The sequence below is a fragment of the Rhinolophus ferrumequinum genome, chromosome 10 (genome assembly GCF_004115265.2).
Source record: "Rhinolophus ferrumequinum isolate MPI-CBG mRhiFer1 chromosome 10, mRhiFer1_v1.p, whole genome shotgun sequence".
Taxonomy (NCBI): domain Eukaryota; kingdom Metazoa; phylum Chordata; class Mammalia; order Chiroptera; family Rhinolophidae; genus Rhinolophus; species Rhinolophus ferrumequinum.
Window position 1 is genome coordinate 56,602,374 of NC_046293.1, and position 26,682 is coordinate 56,629,055.

At 41.7% G+C, this 26,682-nt stretch overlaps 1 protein-coding gene across 4 annotated transcripts; it reads left to right on the forward strand.

Annotated features, from left to right (window-relative positions):
• Positions 1-700: 700 nt before the first annotated feature.
• Positions 701-26,139, forward strand: OS9 (OS9 endoplasmic reticulum lectin). Of its 4 annotated transcripts, none has more exons than XM_033116285.1 (15): positions 859-1,062; positions 1,491-1,667; positions 2,504-2,567; positions 2,698-2,774; positions 2,955-3,053; positions 20,577-20,787; positions 20,902-21,006; positions 21,215-21,315; positions 21,513-21,564; positions 22,235-22,323; positions 22,546-22,821; positions 23,497-23,686; positions 24,623-24,787; positions 24,956-25,068; positions 25,385-26,139. In XM_033116285.1, the coding sequence occupies exons 1-15, from the start codon at positions 901-903 to the stop codon at positions 25,508-25,510; spliced, it is 2,007 nt and encodes a 668-aa protein (XP_032972176.1). In that variant the 5' UTR covers positions 859-900; the 3' UTR covers positions 25,511-26,139. The 4 variants fall into 4 exon arrangements, with proteins under 4 accessions (XP_032972178.1, XP_032972179.1, XP_032972176.1 ...); XM_033116286.1 differs by having other exon boundaries at positions 20,905-21,006; XM_033116287.1 differs by lacking the exon at positions 24,623-24,787 and having other exon boundaries at positions 701-1,062.
• Positions 26,140-26,682: the final 543 nt, after the last annotated feature.

Genomic DNA, 26,682 nt, shown 5'->3' on the forward strand with positions numbered 1-26,682 from the left:
AGGCTTCATTGTAGGATTCCTTCATCTATTTCATTAAGAGGACCCTAATGAGAGTCTCTTTGAGACTTCTCTTTTGGGTTGGTCAGATTCCCCGGAGAAGTTTTCTAGGTACAATCATGCTCATGTTTACCTTTGTTTAGGAATCAATTTCTCAGGTTTGCTAAACCAGTTACCATTCTTACATTTGCTTTCTAACTTCTGAAATGTTGCTGCTGTTGTCTCCTTCTCTTTCTCGTTGGTCTTACAAGGTCTGGAGGATAATTTGTGTATTTGCCTTTCCCTCTCCCCAGTCTTTAACTGGAAGCCCCCATTATTTATTTATGATAATTTTATTGGAGGAAAACATATTGTACAGACAGAATCGTATAGAAAGGTTTTGACACAAATTACCAGATTGCCCTAAAGTTGTATGCATATATGAAAAGAGGAGCGCTTTTATATAATTATTTTGCAACAAGTATTAAGTATCTTTCAGGGGTTTTGCGTGCATCCACCCATTGGCCTCAAGCCTCCACCCGATGGGGACAAACTACAGTGCAAGAAACGACTGAAAAAAAGTAATAAGAAATGATGCGGGTGACAGCTGTGCGAAGACAGAAAACTGCTTAAAAGGGCCCAGCATAGACCACGCCTTTCTGGAAGTGGGAGTGAGTGGGAGGAGGTCTTATCTCGTCGATGGTTGGTTAGCCTCTCGAACCAATTACGAGCAGCGAGTGATTTTGCCAATGGTCGTGATCCACCTCCCCGTGGGCTTTGAAGTCACGTTTACAAATGGGAATAAGGTAGGTGAGAGGGACAGAACATCTAGCCAATGAAATTTTGGGGCGTTAATGGGCGTGGTGAGGCTGCTGCCAGGTTTAGGGCGGAAGGAGTCGTTCTGGATAAGGAGGGGAACGAAAGATGGCGGCAGAAACGCTGCTGTCCAGGCTGTTGGGGCTTCTGCTTTTGGGGCTCCTGTTACCTGCAAGTCTGACCGGCTGTGTCGGGAGCCTGAACCTGGAAGAACTGAGTGAGATGCGTTATGGGATCGAGATCCTGCCGCTGCCTGTCATGGGAGGGCAGGTAAGGAGGCGTAGAGCGGGCAAGGGTCCGGGGCAAGGGGAAGGGGGAAAAGTACAGGAAGAAGGGCAGCTAAGGAGAAAGCCGAAGGAGCGGCGGGAGAATCAGGAAGAGTAGGTAGGAGTTTTACGATGTCTCCTGAGTATCGCAGACTGAGACCCATTCCCTTGGGGCCAGGGACTGGGAGGGGTGGGGCTTCCCGCTGTCAGCTTCAGGTCCTAGTTCCTGATCGAAACCACCCCCCCGACTCCGCCCCTATGGAGCAGTGGGTGTGCCCTCTCCCGTCACCTGCTAAACAAAGCTTTAGGAGGACTTGTGGCTCATTCTGTCTTGACTGGGCTTTCCCCCGGGGTCTGAAGAGGATCTTGTTGTTCTGCCTGATCCTAGGCTCTCTTTGCCTCCCTGTCCACCTATTCTCCCTTCTTTCCCAGAGCCAAGCTTCAGACGTGGTGATTGTCTCCTCTAAGTACAAACAGCGCTATGAATGTCGCCTGCCAGCTGGAGCTATTCACTTCCAGCGTGAAAGGGAGGAGGAGACACCTGCTTACCAAGGGCCTGGGATCCCTGAGTTGTTGAGCCCAATGAAAGATGCTCCCTGCCTGCTGAAGGTGAAAAGGACTGGGATGTATGGAATGAGGGCTTGGGTACTAACTCTATCTGAGAACCAGAGTGCCAGAGAGTAAGGCTGGATAGGGAGGACTTGTCAAAGTTAAGAAGGCCATTGGAGGAGTATACATTGTACAGACAGGAAAGAAACGAAGAATTTTGCAACCACTGGTGACACTTCGCTGAATGTAGAGTAGGGTTAGGATAGAAGATCTCAAAATAAGGGTTAAGCCAAGGGTTGACCCTAAAGAGGGTCAGTGTGGGGTAGGAGGGGCACTCCTCTAGAGAAGCTTTCCTGGTAAAATCACCCCCTGCCCCTATCACTGTCTGCCCCAGTATCCTATTTCATTTTCATCATGGCACTTTTCATGATCTGAAATTATCTTACTAACTGAATCATCAGTGTATTTATTTTTGGTCTAGTCCCAGCACTAAAGGCCATGAGGTCAGAGAATTTTTCTTGTTCATAGCTGTATCCCCAGTGACAGAACAGCACGGGAATGTTGTAGAAGTTAAATTAATATTGTAATATTTTATGTTTCCCTGGTCTTAGTGCTTCAAGGATATCATGATTTCTTATCTTTATGGAGAGCAAAAAGGATTAAAAAATCATTAAAAAGGTAGGCTTAAAAAGCCCACAGGTGGAAAACAGACTTTATAAGTATCTCTCTGAGTCACAGCCCTCCCTCCTTATTGAGAATCTGGCGAATTGAGTGTGGAAGCAGAGGGAGATGAGAAGTAGGTGATAGGTTATGTGTCTTGGAGCCAGGAGAGATTCTGGTTCCAAGAAGAGACATCTGCACTCCATCCCCCTGACTGTTTATTTTTTTATTGTCAGACCAAGGACTGGTGGACATATGAATTCTGTTATGGACGACACATCCAGCAGTATCACATGGAAGGTGACTCACACCTCCATTTTCCCTAAGCCCTTAGCAACCTGTCATGGAAGGTGACCTGCCTTCTCAGTCCTCTTCCCTCCTAGTCCTCTTAGAAGGGAGTAACCATAATTTGCTGTGGTTTCTCTTGCAGATTCAGAGATCAAAGGTGAAGTTCTGTATCTCGGCTACTACCAATCGGCCTTCGACTGGGATGATGAAACAGCCAAGGTGGCAGGAGTGTGGGATTGGGAGAAAAAGGGGTCCTGGCTGCAGATTAAGAGCCCTGAAAAGAAGGGGAGGGTTAGAATTAGCTGTTTCCTGGGGTTTGGTGGCCGTTAGGACAAGGTACTATTCTTGCCTTCTTGCTGTCTTTCTTATCCCACCGCTCCTGCCTGATGTCCTCTCCAGGCTTCCAAGCAGCATCGCCTGAAACGCTACCACAGCCAGACCTATGTCAATGGATCCAAGTGTGACCTCAATGGGAGACCCCGGGAGGCCGAGGTTCGGGTGAGTTTTGAAAGAGGGAAGTTGATACTCCCTCAGTGACATTGCAGATTCTAATAGAAGAGGACAAGGTTGCATTGTACAGTCATGAGGGTCTCTCTCAGACCCTAAACCCAAGTTTAAGACTCTTATTTCTAGTTGCCAGCTGGATATCACTGCTTGGATATTCAGAAACACTTCTAGTCAACATTTCCCAAGTCTTCCCCTCCGAACATCCAACCACACTTATTCTTTTTTTCAATGTTTCTCCTTTCTGTCACCTAATCTAGAAACCTGAAGGTCATTGTTGATCCTTCCTTCTCCTTCACTGTGTTCTCCTTTCTTCAGTAGGTTTTGGGCTCTGCTCTGGGAATAAAGTGGTAGGCAAACACACAGCCCCTGCACTCGTGGAGTGCATAGTCTAGAAAGGAAGACAGATGTTAACAAAAGAACCACAGAAATGAGTCTGTGATTACAAACTGAGGAGTGCTATAAAGGAAAGGGATCTAGTTCTCTCGTAAATGCCAAAGCATGTCCAGTCTATTCTAGATTTCTCTCACAACTTTCTTCTTTCCTATGCTTGGTACCTTCATCTCTCACCTGCATCACTGCCAACAGCCTCTTAACAAGTGTTTCTGGTGCAGTGGTCCTCAATGAGTTCAGGCAGGCAGGCAGATGTATGGTGAGAAAAGTTCCTTAGGTGATTCTAATGTGTGTTCACAAATGTACACACCTGTAGAGAACCACATAACAAGAATTACCTTTCTGTAATACAGATTTGCACATACAATTGTGTGCTGGTAAATGTTGCACATCCACAGCATTAGGGTAGGGTAAGGGGCGTGGAGAGGGGCGTCCTGATTTATAATATTTGCCAATATCCATGTTATAAATATTCCCACCATGGTCAAATTAATGCTATTACCATGATGTCAACTGTCTTGCAACGTTGCTGAAAATTTGCTAGTTGGGTCTTGTGAACTGGTGTGAGCTGGCTCCAACATGATACTATAAGCATGTGTCGCTTCTCCGCCCAGTCCTCGAAAAGTTTTGATGATTCTGCCGTGTTCAGAGGATAAGATCCAAATATTTCAACCGAGACCAGAGTGGTAGCAGTAGAGGTGGTAGGAAGCAGTTGGGATTCTGGATATATTTTGAAGGTAGAGCCAATTAGATTTTATGATGGATTGGCTGTGGGGTAGAGTCAAGTATGACTGCCTGCAGGGTTTTAGCATGAGCAACTGGAAGACTGGAATTGTCATTTAGTAAAGTACGAAGGAACAGGTTTGGAGGAGAAAACTAGGTTGGTGTTGGGCATATGAAGGCCAAGATGCCTATTGGACATCCCAGTGGTGATATGTCGGCAGTAGCTAGCGGCCTGTGTGATTCTGGAGTTCAGGGATGATGTCTGGCCTGGAGACATATGTACTCATTGTGCTTCTGCCCCACTGGCCTTCTTTCTTTCCTTTAACTAGTAGGCCTCATTGTTTCCCTCCATCTTTCCACATGTCTTTGAATGGCTGGCTTAATCCCCTCATTCGGGTTATTCTCGAATATGCCGGTGACACCTCCACAGGGAGACCTGACATAGGCACAGAGATACACACACACACACACACATACACACACACACACACACACACGCATGCACTCTTCTGCCCCCATCCTGGTAAACGCCTCCAGTGTTTTATATTCTTTGAAGCATGTGTCATTTCCTGAAATTATCTTACTCGTTTCAGTGTACGATCTCTCCCTGTCTACCCCACTACAATAAGCTCCGAGAAGTCAGGCACAAGGTCTGCTTTTTTTCTCCTGTGTCCTTAGTACCTGGAACAGTGCCTGGCGCCAAGTAGCTGCCCGGAAATTATTCCTTGAATGAATAAAATGAATGATAAGCCAAGTCAAATATCATTTATTTTATGTGAACTTTCTTGGCTAACCCAGAAGTTAGTTGTGTTAGTTAGTTAGTTCTTCAGCATTTCATATACATACATCCACATCCCCCTGTATCCATGTCTCAGTCCACAGGCTGGGTAGCTTATAGACAATAGAAATTTATTTCTTATATTTCTGGAAGCTGGAAGTTGGAGATCAGGGTGCCAGCATGTCTGAGTAAGGGCCCTCTTCCAGGTCACAGACTTCTTGTTGTATCCTCACATGGTGGAAGGATCTAGGGGGCTCTGTGGGGTCTTTTTTGAAAGGGCACTAATCCCATGCATGAGGCTCCGCCCCCATGACCTAAGCTCCTACCAAAGGCCCCGCCTCCTAATACCGTAACATTGGGGGTTAGGATTTCAACACATGAATTTTAGGGGGACACAAACATTCAGACCGTAGCAACCTATAAGCATCCATACATATAATCTATTATAGCACTTTATTGTATTCTCATTATTTCTTTACCTCTTTGTAACTTCAGTAGACTAAGAACTGAAGGTGAAGACTGTATTTTCCTCACGTCTATTGAACATACAGGCCCTATGCCAAGCGCTATAATAGAAACTGGGGATAAAATGATGACTGAGAGACCAAGTCCTGTTCTCAGGAGAGACATTAAATAAACAGCCACAACAAGTAGGATAAATACTCTGATAGGTGAAATAACTCTGATGAGTGAAGTATCACAGGGGAGCATACAATGAAGGAACTAACCAATTCTAGGTAAAGGAGAGGCCTCTGGGAGAAAGTGATACTTGAACTGCAATGGAAGGAAGAGGAGTTAGTCCAGTAGCTGTAGAGGAGTGGGAAAGAGAAGAGAGCATTCCAGGTGGACGGTATAGTAAATGCACAATGCCAGGAGGCAAGAGGGAATGGCCTATCTCAGGACTTGAGAGCTATTCACAGTGATGGAGAGAGTTGTGGGAAGGTGGTTTGGGAGGTTGTGTGAAGGGAGCTGGGCAGCTGTCCAGAGGGGACAAGTCACAGGTCATGAAGTCTGTAGCTATGTTAATGAGTTTGGACAATCTGAGAAACATGGGGGAACCAATGAAGTATTTTAAGCAAAATGATGACATAGTCAGTTTTGGTGTGGAAGGCTCACTTAGGCTGGAGTATATCACATGATTGGGAAACCAGTTAAGCAGTTGCAGCGATCCAGGTGAGAAAACAAGGGGGCCCAGGGATGAAGAAATGGGAATTTTTTGAGAGATTTAGGGGATGAAATCAATAGAATAAGATTCCCCGATTTCTGGCTTGAGCAACTTGATGGATGGTGATTCTTTTTACTGAGATAGGTTGGGTGGGAAGAGGATTAGGTTGGGTAAAAAATGATCTTGGTTTTGAATAGGATGATTTTAGTGACTATAGGCATCAAGTGCAGATATCTGAACAGGCTGTTGGATCTATGGGTCTGGAGCTCAGGAGAATGATCTGATTTGAACACAGAGGGTTGGGAGTCATCAACATACTGGTTATAATTGGAGTCATGGTACGGATAAAATCCCCCTCCCCCAGGAAACCTTATATAGTGAGAAAGGGGGGCCAGAACTTTGAGGGAGCCATCATTGAAAGCATGGGCAGAGGGGGGCTTTGCCAAGAAGGGCCGGAGAGGAGACTGGTGACATGGAACCCAGGAAGGACCTGTCTCAAGGAGGGACAGGTCCATGGTGTTGGCTGCATCCGAACCTTCAAGGAGTAGGAGAATTAAAAACGGCTTGTATGTAATCATAGGAGTTATTATTTTAATAAAAGCAAAATATGCACACAGAAATAAAAATTCAGACAGCTGGCCTGGGAACCAGAGGAAAATTCGTAAGTCTTCTAGCCCCAGTCACCTCTGCCCAGTCCTTTGTTGGACTTGATGACGGAGGTCATTGGCGATCTTTGCTAGAGCAGTTTCAGTGGGGGTGGTGAAGATGAGGTATGGAGGAAAATGGTGAAGTCTAGATGGAAGGAGAGGGAAAGACAAGCACTAGTGAGGGGCTGTGGGGTCAGGGAGGGTGCTACTCGGTGGTTTTGTGTCTGAACATGGGAGCAGGTGTAAATGTTGGGTGGACCTAGTGGAAAGAAGGCGAGGCTGAGGTACCCGAGAAAGAACAGGAAGAGAACGTGGGCGGTACTGGGATGCAGAACACAGGAAAGCAGTTATCCTGAGGAGTGGGGCTCTAGGGTTGTAACTAGAGTGAGAGGGTGCTATATTTGCTGGGGAGTCTACAGGTTTTAGGAAAAGAAAATTGAGGGAATTCCTGCCTGGTTGCTTCTCTTTTTTAGTTCTCATAGTCTGACCAACCACTCAAGTTCGTTGTCTGTGTGATTGAGTAAATCCCTCGCTCCAGGGCATGCATGGTGAAGTTTCATCTTCCCCACACCTCGATGCCTCGGTAGGAGCTGTGTACATAGTGTTTGGGAAATACATAATTTCTGTGGGGTTTGAGAATGATTCGTTAGCCATCTGGAATTAAATAAGTTTGGATCCCTATCTCAATTCTTATATAAGATTTCAGAGAGATCTAGAATTTTTTTCCTTTTTAATTTTTAATTATGAAACATTTCAAGCGTAGAGAAAGCAATGTCATAGAGACCCATAAATCCACTGCCAAGTTAAACAGATGTTCACATTTTGCCATATTTGCTTCAGATCTGTTTTTTTAATAAAGAATTAAAATGCTAATGATATAGTTGAAGCCCAGCCTCTCATTTCTTCTCTCTCCCACCTCTCCAGAAACAACCCCAACCATCTCCATACTTGCTTTGTACTTTTATTACTGATACACATATCATAGACGATATATTGTTTTGTGTTTTAAAATTATACATCAGTGTTACCAACTTGCTTTTTCATTAATCAGTGTTTTTGCCATTCTGTGGCATTACATGAAAATATCTAGTTCAATGATATTAATGGCTGCATTGTGTTTCATTGTCTATTTAACCATTCCTCTATTGAGAAACAGTTGGGTTTCAACTCTGTGGCTCTTCACACGCAGTCTTGCAATATAGGTTTCATTGTGAATGTGCAAGAATTAGAAGGAGAGTTATTGGGTTACTGGGAGTGCATATTTTATGGGTGAATTTGGTGCATTGCCCATTTTTCAATGTCTTTTTTTTTTACATTTGTTTTTATTATTTTGTTTTATTATTTGTTTTTATTATTAAGCTATGGTAAAATATACATAACATAAAAGTTACCATTTTAACAATTTCTAAGTGTACAATTTAGTTTTATTAAGTGCATTAACAATGTTGTATAACCATTACAACTATCTATGTCCAGAACGTCATTATCCCAAATAGAAACTCTGTGCCCATTAAGTAGTAATATTCCATTTCCTCCTCTCCCAGCATCTGTTCTACTTTCTGTCTCTATGAATTTGCCTGTTCTAGGTACCTCATATAACGGGAATCATATAATATTTATCCTTTTGTGTCTGGCTTATTTCACTTAGCATAATGTTTTCAAGTTTCATCCATGTTATAGCATATATCAGAATTTTACTCCTTTTTATGGCATATTCCTTTCATGGAATATTTAACAATATTTTGTTTATTCATCAGTTGGTAGATGGACAGTCTTTCCATCTTTTGGCTAGTTTGAATAATGCCTAAATGAACATTGGTGTACTAGTATCTGTTTGAGTCCTTTTGGGTATGTACCTAGGAGTGGAGTGTACCTTAGGGTACTTCTAATGTTTAGTTTTTTGATGAATTGCCAAACTGTTTTCCACAGCTGCTGCACTATTTTACATTCCCACTAGCAATCCACAAGGATTCCAGTTTGTCCACACCTCTTCCAACACTTGTTATTTTCCTTTTTCTTTTAATAATGGCCATCCTAATGAGTATGAAGTGATATCTTTTTGTGGGTTTTGATTTGCATTTTCCTAATGACTGATGTTGCAGAGCGTCTTTTCATGTGTTTATTGGCCATTTGCATATCTTCTTTGGAGCAATGTCTATTGAAGTACTTGGCTCATTTTTGAATGGGGATACTTGTTTTCATTGTTGAGTTGTAGGAGTTCTTTGTATATTCTGGATATTAATTGCTTATCAGATACATGATTTGCAAATATTTTCTCCCATTCTGTGGGTTGCTTTTTCATTCTCTTAATGGTATTCTTTATGTACAGAAGTTTTGAATTCTGACAAAGTCTAATTTATGTTTTTTCTTTTATTGCCTGTGCTTTTGTTATACTTAGAATAATTATAAGATTGTTTCGGTTTACTATGCATGAAGCATTAATAAATTATAACTTCATAGGCCATTTAGTTAGTTGTCTACATTTTTAAATGTATTAGCCATAAAATTATAGTATTTTCTTTTTCATAATCTATTTTTTGAAAATATACCCTCTTTTTAATTCTTAATATCGACTTTGCCTTTTCTCTTTTTGTTGATCTGTCTTGCCAGAGATTTAGCTATCTAATTAGTGCTAGAGCCATCTTTTGACTTTGTTCATCCTCTCTATTGTCTGTTTACTATTTCATTAATGTCCTCATTATTTTATCTTTATTATTTTCTTCCTTCTCTTTGTGTTCTCTTTCTAACTTCTTGGGGTTTTTCACACTTATAAAAATTCTCTATTTAATTTTTTGAATGGGTATTGTACATTCTCACAATTCAAATATAGAAATGCTTTAAAAAGTATAGGAAGGAAAGGCTTAACACCCTTTTCTCCTCATCGGCCTGGTGCCATCTCCACAAGAAAGGTAACCATTGTTAGCTTCTTCTTATACACTCAGAGATTTTTTTAATGCGTATACAAGCATATATCTTTGAGCTCTTTCCAAATCAATGTATTAAAAGCTTCCTCATCCTTTTTTATGGTTGCTATTATTCTCTTATACACTTGCACCATCATTTATCTAAATATTTCCCTGTTGATGGACATTTTAGGTTGTTTTAACTTTTTTATTGACATAAAAGTATTTCAGTGAATAACCTTATACCAACAGAGTATATGGAAATTAAATTCCTGGAAGTAGATTTGTGTTGTTTTTATATGTACTGTCAAGTTACCCAGAATTATATGAAAATGCTGGTTTCCCTACAGCTATGCCAACCCAGTGTATTTTTAAACTTTTGGATTTTCGCCAATTATCAGATAGGCATCAGAGAAAGAATGATTTACCAGCATGGTTTTAACCTGCATTTCTCTTACTCTTATTTAAGAGTTGCTTGTCTCTCTTTCCTCCTTTACTTTTTTTTTTCAACCACCCAAATTCTTTGCTCATTTACCTAATGGGTTATTGATCTTCTTCTCAATTTGTAACAGTTCTTTGTATAATAGAGAGATTATCCCTTTCTCCTTATATGAGTTGCAACTATTCTTCCAACTTCTTGTGTGGCATGCTTCCCTCACATTCTCCTTTCCTAATCATCCACTTCCTTCTGAGGACCATGTTGGTTGCATCCCTCAGGTTTTGATACGCGGTGTTTCCATTTTCATTATGACTTGTGCTTTGCTTCAGAACTTATTTAGAATTATGCTTATCATGTTTCTCAACAAATATGTTTATTTCTGTTTTTATATGATTGCTATTTATTTCTAATTTTATGCTGTTGTGTCAATGATTGTTTTGGTGATTGTTGACTTTCTTTATGGTGAACTTTAAAAAAGGGTCTGGGTGTACTTGAAAACATGTGTTTTCTCTAATTACCCAGTTCTAGATTCTAATTGTGTTGGTCAAATTTTCTACTTATTTTTTGTCCAGTTGCCCAATCAATTGGTGAAAGGGGTGTGTTAAAATTCTCGCTGTATATTTGGCAATTTTAATTTTTCCTTCATATATTTTGACATTGTTAGATGCATATAAACTCAGAACTGTGATATCTTCGTGGTAAATTATTCCTCTCATATTCCTCTTATACCTTAATGTTGTGACCATTTTTCCTAATCACATTTACAAAATTATTGTGAAATATACCACACTACATAAAACTGTATAAAACACACCTGTATTGTGTAAGAAATAATAAAGGAAATACCTATCTAATCACCTCAAGTTATGGGAAAACCCTGACAGTACCTTAAAAGCTCTTCTGTGCCCCAGCACACCATATCCCTCTTTTCCCTTTTCCACAGGGGTAACTGCTATCCCGACTTTATGAAGATAATTCTTTTGCTTTTCTTAGTTTCACCATCTCTGTATGCATCCCATTTAATTTAGCCTTTTTTCTGAACTTTATACAAATGGCATCATATTGTATGGACACATTCAGAGTACATAGACAGAAGTCTTCTGGGACTTGTTTCTTTTGCTCAATACTCTGTTTATGAGATTCATGCATGTCGATGGCTGTGGCTGCAGTGCATCCATGCTTGCATAGTGTTCCTTTGTATAGTTCATCAACATCTATTCATCCAATGACCTTTCGTGGACATTTGGATTGTTTCCAGTTTTCTGCTAGCACTAAAAACTGGGGCTGTGAACAACATTCTTTTAAGTCCCTTCTAACGTACAAGAATTTCATTGGAGAGGATTTCATCTAGGAGTACAATTGCTGAGTCATAGGATATGAAGGTGAGCCCATGTTCTCCTTTATTTGGCAATACAGAATATTTTCCAAAGTTTTTGTTCCCATTTACATTCTTATTGCAATGCATGAGTTCCCAACATTCCATATCCTGGCCAATATTTGATATTATCAAACTTCTAAATTTTTACTAATTTATTGGGCATGTAATGGTATCTCACTATGAATTTAATTTGCATTTTATTGATTCCTAACAATCATCTTTTCAAGTATTTCTTGATTAATATAAAATTGATTTAAACTAATGTACTTAATTGATATCCTAATATTAAGCCAAACTTTCATTTGAAATTAAATGATTTATTGATTTTCTAATATTAAGCCAATTTTGCATTCCTAAGATGAACCCAGTTTGGTCATATGTATTATTCTTGCCCATCCCTTTTATATCTTGCTAGATTTGGTTTGCTACTTTTTCAAAAGACTCTTGTATACAGCACACCTGGGAGATATTATGAGTGTGGTTCCTGAACACTGCAATAAAGCAAATATCGCAATAAAGCGAGTCACAAATTTTTGGTTTCCCAATGCATATAAAAATTATATTTACAATATACTGTAGTCTATTAAGTGTATGATAGCATTATGTCTACAAAAACAATGTACATACCTTAATTAAAAACTATTTTATTGCTAAAAAATGCTAACATCATCTGAGCCTTCAGTGAGTCATAATCTTTTTGCGGTGATGGGCCTTACCTTCAGTTTGTAAAAAACACAATATCTGGGAAGCAGAGTAAAGCAAAGCACAATAAAACAAGGTAAGCCTGTATATCTCCTGAGAGACAACGAGCTGTAAGTTTTTCCTTCTAGCACTGTTTTTTAAAAACAAATTTTTTTTTTAAATTTTGCAATAACAGTTGACATTCAATATTATATTAGTTTCATGTGCACAGCATAGTGGTTAGACACTTATATAACTTACCAAGTGATTCGCCCCCCCCCATAAGTCTAGTTCCCACCTGGCACCATACATAGTTATTACAACATTTTTGACTATATTCCCTATGCTGTATATCCCTGTGACTATCTTCTAGTACTGTCCTTATCATGTTGTGGTAACAAAGTTTTGCTAGCCTCAAAAGGTAAGTTCAAAAATGTTCTCACTTTTTCTGTACTCTGAAGAGTGTGTAAATAGCAATTTTTTATTTCATGAATATTTGCTTGAATTCACCTGTAAATTCATCTTGGTCTAGGTTTTCTTTGTGCAAAGATTTGAAAGTACTGAATCATTTCTTCAGTAGTTTTAGAAGAATATTCAAGGTTTTCTATTTCTAGTTGGGTCAGTTTTAGTAAGTTATATTCTTTAGGAATTTGTCTAGTTTATCTGGTTTTTCAGATGTATTGTCATAAAGTTGTTCATGATATCCTTCTAGTACCGTTTTAATCTCTATAGCATCTGTAATTTAGATCCTTCTTTTCATACCCCATGGGCTATTTTTGCCTCTATCTTGTTATTGGTTAGTCTCACCAGAGATCAGTGTCATTAGTCTTTTCAAAGAACCAACTTTTGGCTCCGTTGAGCCTCTCTATTGTATTTGCTTCCTATTTTATTAATTTCCACTCAGTCTTTATTTTCCTGCCTTATACTTTTTGGGGGTTTCTTTTGCTGTTATTTGTCAACTTCTTGAAATGAATGCTTAGCTCATTCACTTCCAGCTTTTCCTCTTTTTATTTTTTTAAATAGATTCATCTCACCTATTCTTTTTTTTTTTTTAATTTTATTGGGGAATATTGGGGAATAGTGTTTCTCTAGGGCCCATCAGCTCCAAGTCGTTGTCCTTCAATCTAGTTGTGCAGGGCTCAGGTCAGCTCCAAGTCTACTCGCCGTTTTCAATCTTAGTTGCAGGGGGCTCAGCCCACCATCCCATGCGGGTATTGAACTGGCAACCTTGTTGTTGAGAGCTCGCGCTCTAACCAACTAAGCCATCGGGCTACCCTCAGCTTTTCCTCTTTTATAATAATATATCTCTTATAAATTTCTTTCCAAATACTACTTTAGATATTTCTCACAAGTTTTTTTTTTATGGCTATTTTAAACTTCATCTAAATTTTAAAAGGATACTTTCCTGTGGTTCAAAACCCAGAAAATATAAAAAGGTGTACAATGATAATTCTTCTTCCCAAACTTATCTCCTATCGGCTTAGTTCCCATCTTGCCCTCCCACCCACCCCCTCACCCGACACCCTGTATGTACTTCCAGTATTTCTTTGTGTGTTTACAAGCATTTATCACAAAAGATCCTTATTTCCTTTTCTTTTTCCACACAATATACTATTAAACACACGTTCTTGACAATAATTCTTAATTCTTAGAGATCATTCAATGACATCTAGAGCTTTATTCTTTGTTTTACATCTGCATAATATTCCATTGTATGAATATTCCACCATTTCGTCTCCATTACTGTACTGATTAAAATTTTCCCCCCAATTTTTTGTTATCACAAAAGATGACTACATTATACATATTTACATATGTAAATATATGTTAAAAGTATAATTTCTGTGTGCAGTTTGTGTATGTTTAAATATTATCTTTTTAAATTTTTTATTATGGAAAATTTAAAATATATAAATCAGAGATAATTATACTATGAGTCCCTGCGTATCATCTAGCTTCAACAAATATGGCCAGTCTCATTTCATCTTTCTCTTTGCCTACCTCCTTCTACCATCTCCTTCTCTCCAGATTATTTAGAAGCAAAGTACAGGCATTATATCATTTCATCCATAAATATTTCTATATTTATCCTTAAAAAGATCAGAGTTATTTTTAAAACATAAACACAATGCCATATCACAGTAAAAAATTAACAGTAATTCCTTGTCATCAAATAATCAGTATTTTCAAGTTGCCTGATCGTCTTAAATATCTTATAATTATATAGACTTTTTTATGGTTATATCATTAAATTTGAGTCCTTTTAAATTTGTTGAGACTTGTTGTACAGTCCATATATTTCAATTTCTGTGAGTGTTTCTTTGTGCTTGAAAGGAGTGTGTGTTCTATTGTTAGGTACAGTGTTTTCTGTATCTCTGTCGTGATTGTTAATCGTGCTGTTCACATCTTTTGTACCCTTACTGATTTGTCTCCATGGATTTGTCTGTTATTCTTTATTCATTATTATTCTATCAGTTGTTGCTTTATGTATCTTGAGGCTATGTGTTAATTTATTCAACAAATGCTTATTAAGTGCTTCTATGTGCCAGGCACTGTTCTAGTTGCTAGGGATATTTCAGTGAACAAAACAGACAAAAATTCTTGCTCTACATGACAGGGACAGACAATAAGGAAGACAATTACATGTAATTGAAATTATTTTCCTCATAAACTGACCTTTTTAACAGTATGAATTGACCTTCTTTATCTTAGTAATTTATTTACTTAAAATCTGTTGTGTGATAATAATATAGCTATAACAGCTTTCATTAAGTTATTTGTTTACTATGTTTTTTCATCCTTTTACTTTTATCCTTCCTACAATCTTATGCTTTAAATGTGTTCTCTGAACAGCATATAGTTGTATTATTAAAGATTTTAACCATTTGTTTGATATATATTTGTATGTAATATTTTATGCTTTCTTTTGTCCCATTTGTTCTGTTTCTTTTCTGTCCTTTTATTTATTTTTTTAATTAACTAAATAGCTTTAAATAGCTAACTAAATAGCTTTATCAAGATATAATTCACATATCATACAATTCCATGTGCGATTCAGTGGGGTTTCTATAGTATGTTCACAGAGTTGTGAACATACTATATAGTTGTGAACATACCACAATCAATTTTAGAACATTGTCATCACCCTAAAAGAAATCCCCTATCCTTTAGCAGTTACTCTACATTCCACACCCCCGCCCCCACACTCCACTCTAGACAACCTTTAATCTTTCTGTCTCTATAGATTTGCCTATTCTAGACATTTCATATAAACGAATCATACAATGTATAACCTTTTGTGTCTGGCTTCTTTCACTTACTATGTTTTCCACGATTATCTATGTGTAGCAGGTACCAGTACTTCATTACATTTTACTGTCCAAATCATAATATTCTACATCCTAGTTATCCATTCATCAGTTGGTGCACATTTAGGTTGTTAGCATTTTTTGTCTATTATGAACAATGCTGCTTTTAACATTCATGAACGTTTTTGTGTGGACATGTTTTCATTTCTCTTGGTATATGCCAAGGAATTGAATTGCTGGATCATATGGTAATTCTATGTTTAACTTTTTGAGGAACTGCCACACATTTCCCAAAACAGTAGCACATCTTACAGTCGCACCAGTGGTGTATGAGGGTTTCAGTTTCTCCGCGTCTTCATCACTTGTTTTTCTCTTTTTGACTATAGCCTTCCTGGTGAGTATGAAGTGGCATCTCATTGTGGTTTTGATTTTCATTTGCCTGATGGTTAATGATGTGGAACGTCTTCTCATGTGCTTATTAGCAGTTTATCTATCTTCTTTGAAGAAATGTCTATTCAGATCTTTTGCCCATTTTAAAATTGCATTATTTGTCTTTTTATTATTGAGTTGTACACTTTCTTTATGTCCTGGATGTAGTCCCTTATCAGATATGTGATTTGCAAATATTTTCTCCCATACCGTCGGTTGTCATTTCACATTCGTGATGGTGTCCTTTGTAGCACAAAAGCTTTTAATTTTAAAAATTCCAACTTACCTATTTTTCATTTGTTATTTGTGCTTTTGATGTCATATATATTGGGTTGGGACAAAAGTAACTGCAGTTTCAAAGGTTAAGAATAATTGCAAAAACCGCAATTACTTTTGCACCAACCTAATAATAAACCATTGCCTCATCTAAGGCCTTGAAGACTTAAACCTGTGTTTCCCTCTAAGAACTTTATAGGTTTACATTTAGATCCTTGATCCATATGGAGTTAATTTTTGTATATGGTATGAGGTAGAGATCCAACTTTATTCTTTTGCTTGTAGATGTCCAGTTGCCCTAGCATCATTTGTTGAAAAGACGATTCTCATCGAGTTATCTCGGTAGCCTTGTTGAAAATCCCATGATGATAAAAGTGAAGGTTCATTTCTGGACTCTCAATTCTATCTCATCAGTCTATATATCTATCCTTATGTCAGTACCAGCTGTCTTGATTAGTGTGGCTTTGTAGCGAGTTTTGAAATGTGAAAGTACAAGTCCCCCAATTTTGTTCCTTTTTTTCAAGATTGGTTTGGCTATTTGGAGTCCTTTGAATTTCATACGAATTTTAGGATCAGTTTGTTAATTTCTGCAAAGAAGGCAACTGGAATTTTTATGGACATTGCATTGAATCTGAAGATCAATTTGGGGAGTATTGCCATCTTAACAGTATTAAGTCTTGTAATCTATGAAGTTGGATGTCTTTCAACTTATTTAAGTCTTTAATTTCTTTCAGCAGTGTTTTGACGTTTTCATAGTATAAGTTTTATACTTATTTTGCTACATTGATTACTAAATTACTTTATTCTTTTTGATGCTATTGCAAATGGAGTTATTTTCTTAATTTTATTATTAGATTGTTCATTGAAAGTGTATAGAAATACAATTGATTTCTGTATCGTGCAATCAATGGAATTCATGTATTAGTTCTAATAGTTTTTGTGTGTATTCCTTAGGATTTTCTATATATGAGATCAGGTCATCTATAAATAAATATAGTTTTACTTTTCGCAATCTAATTGCTTTGTATTTCATTTTCTTGTCTAATTGCCCTGGTCAGAACCTCTAGTACAATGTTGAATAGATGTGGCACAAGCAAACATCCTTGTCTTCTTCCTTATCTTAGGGGGAAACCATTCAGTTTTTTACCATTAAGTATGATGTTGGCTGTAGATTTTTCATAGATGCCTTTTATCAGGTTGATGAAGTTCCTCTCTATTCCTAGTTTGTTGTTTTGATCAAGAAGAGGAGTTGAATTTTGTCAAATGCTTTTTCTGTGTGCATTGAGGTGATCATGTGGTTTTTGTCCTTTATTCTGTTGATAGGGTATATTAATTACATTGACAGATTTTTAAATGTTATCCCAACCTTGTACTCATGGATTAAATCTCGCATGTTGATGAATTCAGTTAGCTAGTGGTATTTGAGGATTGGAGCGGGGTGGTGGTCTACAGTCATAAGAGATTTTAGCCTTTGGCTTTCTTTTCTTCTGGTATCTTTGTCTGGATTTGGTATTTGGCCTCATAGATGAGTTGGGAAGTATTCCCTCCTTTTCACTTTATTAGAAGAGTTTGAGAAGCTTTGCTTTTTATTACTTTTTAAATGTTTGGTAGAATTCACCAGAAGACCCATCTGGCCCAGGCTTTTCTATGTGAGTAGTTTTTTGATTAATAATTCAGTCTCTTTACTTGCAATAGGTATATTCAGATTGTCTATTTCTTGAGTCAGTTTTGGTAGTTTGTGTCTGTTTAGAAATTTGTCCATTTCATCTAAGTTATCTGATTTGTTGGCATATAGGTGTTCATAATATTCCTTTATAATCCTTTTTATTTCTGTAAGGTTGGTAGTAATGTCACTCTTGCATTCCAAATTGTACTAACTTGAGTCTTATTTTTTTTCTTGATCAGTCTAGCTAAAGTTTTGTCACTTTTATTGATCTTTTAAAATATCAACTTTTAGTTTCATTTTTCTCTATTACTTTTCTATTCTCTATTTCATTTATTTCTGTTCTAATCTATTATTTTCTTCCTTCTGCTTGCTTGGGGTTTAGTTTTGCTTTTCTTATAGTTTCTTAAGGTGAAAGTTTAGGTTATTGATTTGAGGTCTTTCTTTTTTAATATTGTCTTTTGCAGGTAAAACTTTTCCTCTCAACACTGATTTAGCTGCATTCCATAAGTTTTAATATCTGTGTCTTAATTTTCATTCATCTCCAAGTATTTTTGCCTTTGACCGATTGGTTATTTCCTTTGACCCATTGGTCATTTAGGAGTGCATTGTTGAATTTCCACATATTTGTGAATTTCCCAAATTTCTTTATATTATCCATTTCTAATACCATTCCATTGTGGTCAGAGAACATACTTTGTATGATTTAAATTTTTAGTTCTTTGAACATATTTTATAAGGAGTACTTTAAAGTTTTTTTCTATGAAATCTGACATATATCACAGGCATTTTCTGTTGCCTGCTTTTTTCCTGTGTAAAGGTCCTACTTAGCTATCTCTTGGCATATCATAATTTTTTTGTTGTAAACTAGATATTTGAGGTAATATAGCAACTCTGGATGCTGATTGCTGCCCTCATGACAAGACTTGTTTTTGTTGTTTGCTTGTTTCTTTAATGACGTGTCTGGACTATTTTAATGAAGCCTATTTCCCCTGCAATATGAACCCCTTGTGTCACTCCTCTGAGGGCACAGTCTTGGGCATGTGTGCCATCACCCTAGATGACGGTGGTTTCAGCAGGGCTGTCTTTGACTGTCTCTTGCTGATCTGGTAAGCTGTCTGCCTTTGCTGGTAACACATCCACTTGTTAAGCTCCACGAATTGCTGGCTGATTGCTCTATAGTTTTTGACACATGGGGCATAAGTTGCTCCATAGTCTGATCCAATTAAATTTGGGGCCCTTTACAGTTGTTGTTTTTAATGCAGATATTTAGGTTTGTTCTGACCTCAGGAGAGCTCTTAATTGCTGTCTCTTTCCTTGGTTCTCTGTTAAACTGGCTAGCCTCTGGTTTAGCTTGTTGCTCGAATGGAGCTACCAGCCTTTTCTGAATTGTTTTCCACCAAAATCTCCATTTTTTTAAGGGTGCCCATAGTTTTGAACTTTCTCATACTCTAAAGTCACATAAATCAGTTTCACATAAACTCCGTTTCTTTGGAGAGAGGTTTAAAGCTCTCTGTTCTTATGGACTGCCTCTTCTCCTGGACAAAATCACTAAGCCCCTGCTCTGGAGCTGGTGTCAGGAACAGTGATCTATTTCTCTCAGAGTGACACTCCTGTTTTATTATCTGGGAGTTGGGCAGGGCTGATAGCCTCTGGTCCTCTCAGTTGTATCTCTGTTGTGAAACCTCTGTCCTATTAGTGATCTGGGGTTAGGGTGATCAGGGGCCCAAGATTCTTGTCCTGCTGGACCTTATCTGAGGTACAGCCTCTGTGCTATGAATGGGGCTGGGTGGAGGAAGAGTCCTCAATCTCTTGACCACATTCACCAGGCACTTAGAACTGGGGAGGGTTGAGAAATATTGGTGGTCTGCCCCTCCAGGTGAAATAGCGTATCTCTTGACTGGACACAGAGGGGATGGGAAGCCTCATTTCTTTTTACCACATTCTCCTGGAGTGGAACATCTGTCTAATTTAGCTGTCGGGTGGGGTTAAGGGCATGACCAAGGCAGGTCATGGCCCAAGTGCTACAAACTTTCACTGTTCAAGAGTTGGAAATTTTTCTGTAATAGCTGTTTCTTAATTTGCTTGATCCTTGGGAAAATTTCCAGAGATTTTGAATATTTATGTTTTTAGAAATTTTTCACCTGTTATGGAATTTCACTAGGGAGTGGGTCTACAGAGCTCCTCATGCTGTCATTCCAGAAGTGGGAGTCTCTTTCTTTTAGTTTTTATTGTTACTTTAGAAATTACAATAGTACACATTTAATTTGTCCAAGGCTAACATTAATTGATATCTTTACTCTCTTTTTTGAATAAGGACCTTAGAACTATTTGCAATTTTAATTGTTTACACACATACACATAGAATATATATATATATATATGTACACACACACATACATGTAGTGTATTTGCAAAAAGCAAGAATGTGAAACAGAAATCAGGTGGTTACTTACAGTTAAGCTGCCTGAGTTCAGTCCTTGTTTTTACTATTTACCAGCTGGTCAACCTGAACAAGTCCCTTAACTGCATCAAACCTAAGTTTCTTGATCTACAGAGTTGAGATACTAATACTAATTTTTGATAATTAAAGGAGTTAATATATGTATAGTGGCATATATATAATGTATGCATAGTGTCTGACACACACTAAGTGCTTAATAAAAAGCAGCTGCTCTAAGAACTAACAGTAATTATTGGTGGTAATTACTATTTATCCTCTCTGCCTTGGCAGTTCCTCTGTGATGAGGGTGCTGGTATTTCTGGGGACTACATTGATCGTGTGGATGAGCCCTTGTCCTGCTCCTATGTGCTGACCATTCGGACTCCTCGGCTCTGTCCCCACCCTCTCCTCCGGCCCCCACCCAGTGCTGCTCCCCAGGCCATTCTCTGTCACCCTGCCCTGCAGCCCGAGGAATACATGGCCTACATTCAGAGGCAAACTGGTGAGTAATTAAAAGAGCAAGGAGAGCAAGGAGAGCCATGGGAGGGACAGGTAGAAGATAAAATATTGAAGAGCCCGGAGGAATGTGTCCTTGTCCTACAATACTGTTTTTCAGTAGAGTCAAAGCAGTATGGACATAAAGTCCTAGAGGAGCTGCAAGACCTAGACCCTCACATGTGGAGTGAGACCAAGGCTGAGGTGGTGCCCGCAAAGAGAGCTGGTAGGACCTTGCTTCACCTGTTCCGTGCAACTTGTCTCCATTTCTTCCCTTCTCCAGTCTTATTGTCCTGTACTGACTGTTGGGATGTGGTGAAAAAGTACTCAGGGCCCTACCGCCTTAGTAACAGAGCAGGGGAATGTCCCCATTCTATTTGTTCCCTTCCGAGTCTCCCCTCCTTTCAGATTCATCCCTGTTCTCTGTGTCCCAGGTGCAAGCCCAACCAAGGATGACAGTAAGCAATCAGATTTCTGGAAGATGGTTCATGAGCCAGAGGGCCAGGCCCAAGGTGGAGAGGACACACCGGCTGAGGTGAGAGCTAGCTTCCTAGCCATTTCTCTGATGAGGCTGAACCTGGCTTTGGGATGGAGGACCCTTCGAGCTGAGGTCATTATGAGATGACGTACATCTATCTAGGGTTGCAAGGAAATACCCAGAACCATCGCCTTGAAAGTATGGTAGGTGTAAACAAGCTTGCATATTTGACTCTGCCCTCTCCTCTTCATCAGGAGCAGGAACCAAACCTTGAGCCAGCAGATCCAGCTCCAGGCTCTCCCGATGGTGAGTGAACCAAACCCTCCAGGTCTCCTTTACTTCTTGAATGTACTTTCGGTTGGCAGGGGTAGGGGTAGCGCTAAACACTGGGAGGGAGGTTGGGCAGCCAGGCCAGTAGCGAATTCATTTGTACAGGAATTAGTACCCTTTGTAGACAACAATCTCTTCTAGGGAGGTAACAGACACAGCAGTTCCACCTCTTGCTGACTTTGTAATCTTGGATGATTTCATGCAACCTCAGTTTGCTCACCCATAGCACGTGGGTAATCACCCCTACCTTAGAGCATTGTGAGAGTAAATGAGAATAAATCTGTCGTTCACAGTGGAATGTTTGGAACTGAGTAATAAGATGTTTATATTTGTGGAATGAGAAGAACAGGATCCAGGGGAGAAGAGCCCTTGGCTCTAGAATCTTTTCTGGAGTCCTAAAAATGGGTGATTGGCAGAAGGGCCTCAGCGGTGTGTGAAAGAGCAGGGGCCTTAGCAGCTTGTTAGCATCCTTCTCTCTCCCCGCTGAATCCACCTTAGGCCAGTGCTCTCTGGAGAGGTATGTTGGCCCCTATCTCGGACCAGACAGGTAGCTCCATGTCCTTCCTTGGACTCCTCAACTCTTCTCCTCAGGAAGTCAAAATAGGATTTAGGACAAAATGGGTCAATTCCTATTCTTTCATCTCAGATTTTCAGAACAACGTGCAGGTCAAAGTCATTCGGAGTCCTGCAGATTTGATTCGATTGATTGAGGAGCTGAAAGGTGGAACAAAAAAGGTACAGGCCTTGCTCAAGGGAGGGGTGGTTTCTGCCTTCCTGCTGGGAGCATTTGGAGAACCACCCCTGACCTGAGCTGGGCCCTGTAGAACTGATGCCCTGCCTTTACTCCTCTTCAGTCACCTGCTACCACACCCCAGCCACTGTTTGTCTGCCTCCCACCATGTGTCTCTCCTGAAAGCGCAACCATCTACCTCTTTCTTCCGATCCCCGTCCACCCAGGGGAAGCCAAATGCAGGCCAAGAGCAGCCTGCAGACGATGCTGCAGAAGTCCCTCAAAGGGAACCAGAGGTGAAGGAAAAGGGTGACACAGAACATCACAATGAGGTGGAAGAAGAGGAGGATGATGAGGATGAAGACGAAGATGAGGATGAACGGCAGTTACTGGGAGAATTTGAGAAGGAACTGGAAGGAATACTGCTCCCATCAGACCGAGAGCGGCTCCGTTCGGAGGTGAAGGCTGGCATGGAGCGGGAACTGGAGAACATCATCCAGGAGGTAAGCACAGCTGTTCCTCCTGTTTCCACAGCTGTCTGCTCCTGTGGGCAGGTCAGGCCAAGGGGCTGAAACAGAACAAAGGGCGGCCCCTGGCACAGCACGGTGCCTGGGACAGGGCCCTCTGAAATGATAGTTGTTATTTAATTAAGGGGGGGGGCCGGCCCGGTGGCTCAGGCGGTTGGAGCTCCATGCTCCTAACTCCGAAGGCTGCCAGTTCGATTCCCACATGGGCCAGTGGGCTCAACCACAAAGTTGCCAGTTCAATTCCTCGAGTCCCGCAAGGGATGGTGGGCTCCGCCCCCTGCAACAAAGATTGAACACAGCACCTTGAGCTGAGCTGCCGCTGAGCTCCCGGATGGCTCAGTTGGTTGGAGTGCGTCCTCTCAACCACAAGGTTGCCGGTTCAACGCCCGCAACGGCACCCTCCACAACTAAGATTGAAAGGACAACAACTTGACTTGGAAGAACAGCCCTGGAAGTACACACTGTTCCCCCAATAAAGTCCTGTTCTCCTTCCCCAATAAAATCTTTAAAAAAAAAAAAAAAGGGGGGGGGATGGTGGGGAGGAGGTATCAGAGAGAAGGATGAGACTTAGATATGAGTCTTCTATAGAGTATGGAGCACTGGCCTTCGCTGCCCAGCCCCTTAACTCTCCACTCCCTTTGGGCGTTCCAGACAGAGAAGGAGCTGGACCCAGACGGGCTGAAGAAGGAGTCAGAGCGCGATCGGGCTCTGCTGGCCCTGACATCCACTCTCAACAAACTCATCAAAAGGCTGGAGGAAAAGCAGAGTCCAGAGGTGGTGAAGAAGCACAGGAGAAGGAGGGTTGTCCCCAGAAAGCCTCCCCTCTCTCCCCGACCAGCAGGTGAGAGCTGTCAGCCAGGAAGCCAAGTCCCTGTCTTTAGCCCTCAGCTGCTGTGTGCCAGAGGGCATCGTGTTCTTTCCCTTCTGAGAGTAGAGTTCTCACTCCCTTCCCTCTTTCTGGAACACTGTTCTCACTCTTGCCTTCTGCCCACCACCTCCATCCCTTTGCCTGGTTACTTCCTATGCATCCCTTTAGGAAGCAGCTTCTAGAGCATGTCTGTCTTACTCTCTGATTGGCTCCCGTACCCCCAGTGCTTAGCACTTTGCCCGGCACATAGTGGGTAATCAGTACCTCTAAACTGAGTGACTGAATCTGTGTGCTGAAGACCACACATCTGTGCAGGATGCAGCCTTTCACCGTGAGGACTTCGTCCTGGGAGAGGCCCCAGCTAGAAGGCTGTGAATAGGCAGCCAGCTGTTCCTCAGCCAGTTGCCTGGACAGACTTGAAGTTATCCCTTCTTCTGGCACCCCCTTGTGTCCATTCCATGGGGTGCTATGGGTGTGGAGGTCAGACATTCCAAATGGAATGTTCGAATTTCAACCCTCCCTTCTTACTTTCTCTGTAAACATTGAAGTGTCTTTTGGGGGCCACCATGGGGAGTGCCAAACCACAGTTTTCCAACCTGCTTCTTAAAACAAAACTTCTTTGTAGGCCCAGGTGGCCTGATTTTTGCTTCAGAAAACAGTTGTTTTCCTGTAGGTGATGGGCAGAATTATTGGGTCCGGAGGGAAGGAAAGCTGCAATTGGTGGAGGGAGCTTTATAGGCTGGAATGGCGTCAGGGGATTGATTTGTTTTGGGCCCTGGTTCATATACATGTTTGAGGTGGAATAACTGCCAAAACCAGTTGATGGTTTAAGGAGAGGTGAGCAGCACAGCCCCTAACCCTGGAGTCACGGCTCTGCTTTGTGTCTCCCTGTGTGTTTCCCCCTCTAAGAGGAGGATCCTGAGCACAGAGTCCGGGTCCGGGTCACCAGGCTCCGTCACGGAGGTCCCAATCAGGATCTGACAGTCCTCGAGATGAAACGGGAAAACCCTCAGCTGAAACAAATCGAGGGGCTGGTGAAAGAGCTGCTGGAGAGGGAGGGACTCACGGCGGAAGGTGGGCCCTGGAGGGCGGGGCTGGCTTAAGAGCTGTTGGAAGGGCTTGCTGCCGGAAGCCAGGGGCTGGGTCAAGGTGGACTGGAAACCTCGGCTGGGAATCTGGGGGCAGAGGACCTGTACTGAAGCCTCATTTCCTCTTCTCACTGCCCATCCCGCTCCTTTCCAGGGAAAATTGAGATCAAAATTGTCCGACCCGGGGCCGAAGGCACTGAGGAGGATGCACGTTGGCTGACTGATGAGGACACAAAAAACCTCAAGGAGATTTTCTTCAATATCTTGGTGAGAGGCGTCCTCCCCCAAAGTCCCAGACCTCCAGCCTGCCCCCTCCTCTAGCACACTGTGGTTTTGAGAGCATGTTTTAGAGTCACACAGGCACATCCCAGCCTCTCCACTTTCTGAGCTTCAGTTTCCTCACCTGTAAGAGAGGCTGGTGGTGCTGGCAGCTGGGTGTTCGAGCCCTCAGCAAGAGCCCTGTAAGAAGTGTGTGTGCCCCGTCCCTGCCTTCCCCACGCCGCCAGTCGCTGGATCCTCCAGTGCCCAGTACTTCCCTGGGCCCACCAGCAGCACTCCAGCTCACCCCACGCCCCCCCACCAGATGCAGGGAGCTGAAGAGGCGCAGAAGGAGCGGCAGCGGCAGAAAGATCTGGAGAGCAATTACCGCCGGGTGTGGGGCTCTCGAGGTGGGGAGGGCATGGGGGACCTGGATGACTTTGACTTCTGAGGCCACCACTACCATCAGTTCACCAAGGAGGCCAGAGTCTTCCTGGACTGGCCTTGCTGCCTCCCCACCTGTCTTCCACCTCCTGGCGTCCTGAAGGAAAAACGGCAGAGTAGAGCTGAGCTGAAGATTTGTGGGGCCCCAGCCAGGGGTGTGGAGGGGCCATGGGGTAAAGTGCTGCTGCTACTGCTGAAGCTGCCCTGAAGACCACGCCACGCCTGTGAGTTTTGCTCTCCCAGGCTTCTGCCCACATCCCCTTCCTTGCCTCTCTGGCTTCCCCTGTTATGTCCCCTAACTTGTTGGTTCATTTCTCCTCCCTACCTAAAGAGGCAGTGATCATTTGAGTGGAGTAGAGAGAGGAGCAAGAAGCGTGGGCCATGCAGCAGGCCCCTGCCCCTGCCCCTGCTGCTGCCCCCTTCCCTTGGATTGGCTTCGGGTTTCCTGCTCCTTTCCCTTTCCATACTGTTCTCTATAATCTGTGCATCTGAGGTGAGGTCCCTTCCTCTGTTACTGAGGAAATGCGAGAAAGTTGCCCACCACCTCTGACACAATCCAGTGAAAAGGGTGGGGGACAGACCCACCCACCATGTTCTTGAACAATCAGGTTTCTAAATAAAGAACTGGACCATCTAGCAATCTTTTTTTTCCTTTTGCGGGATGTGGAGGGTGGGTAGATGGGGCGGGGGCTCACGTCGGGAGGAAGCTTGGTGCTCTCTTCATAGTGGAGCACACACTGTCTCGTCTTGTTCTGCATTCCACTCATCCCAGGTGGTGGTGGTGGCGGTGGCAGCGGTGGCGGTGGTGGTGGTGGGGGGTTACAGGAGGAGACCAGGACGGATAAGCAAGTCCACTGGCCTGGCAAGATGGAAACACCTGCAGTCCTGTCATCCCTCATTTTCCTCATCTGTCCATTTCTGTCCCTTCTCCCCTCCCTTAGCCCCTCACCGAGCTCCTTCTTCTGCTCTCCCTGCAGCATGCTGCAGGTCCCATTTGGCAGCCGCACCCCATACCATAGCCGCACCACTCAACATTTCCCAGAGAAGATCTCTCTACCTTGGCCATACCCAGAGAGAGGGCTGCTGCCCTCACAGGCCCGCTTCCTAGTGTGCCCAGGGGTCAGTGGGCCTGGAGGCGTGTCTCCATCTCTTTCTCATTGCCTAGTGCAGACATGGATT

What these genes read in the sequence shown, in the direction of transcription:
- OS9 (XM_033116285.1), top strand. Translation starts at nt 901, where the DNA reads ATGGCGGCAGAAACGCTGCTGTCCAGGCTGTTGGGGCTTCTGCTTTTG. An exon ending in ATGCTCCCTGCCTGCTGAAG is followed by an intron (nt 1,668 to 2,503) that starts GTGAAAAGGACT and finishes TTTTATTGTCAG; the next exon opens with ACCAAGGACTGGTGGACATA. An exon ending in TGAAAGGTGGAACAAAAAAG is followed by an intron (nt 22,324 to 22,545) that starts GTACAGGCCTTG and finishes CCGTCCACCCAG; the next exon opens with GGGAAGCCAAATGCAGGCCA.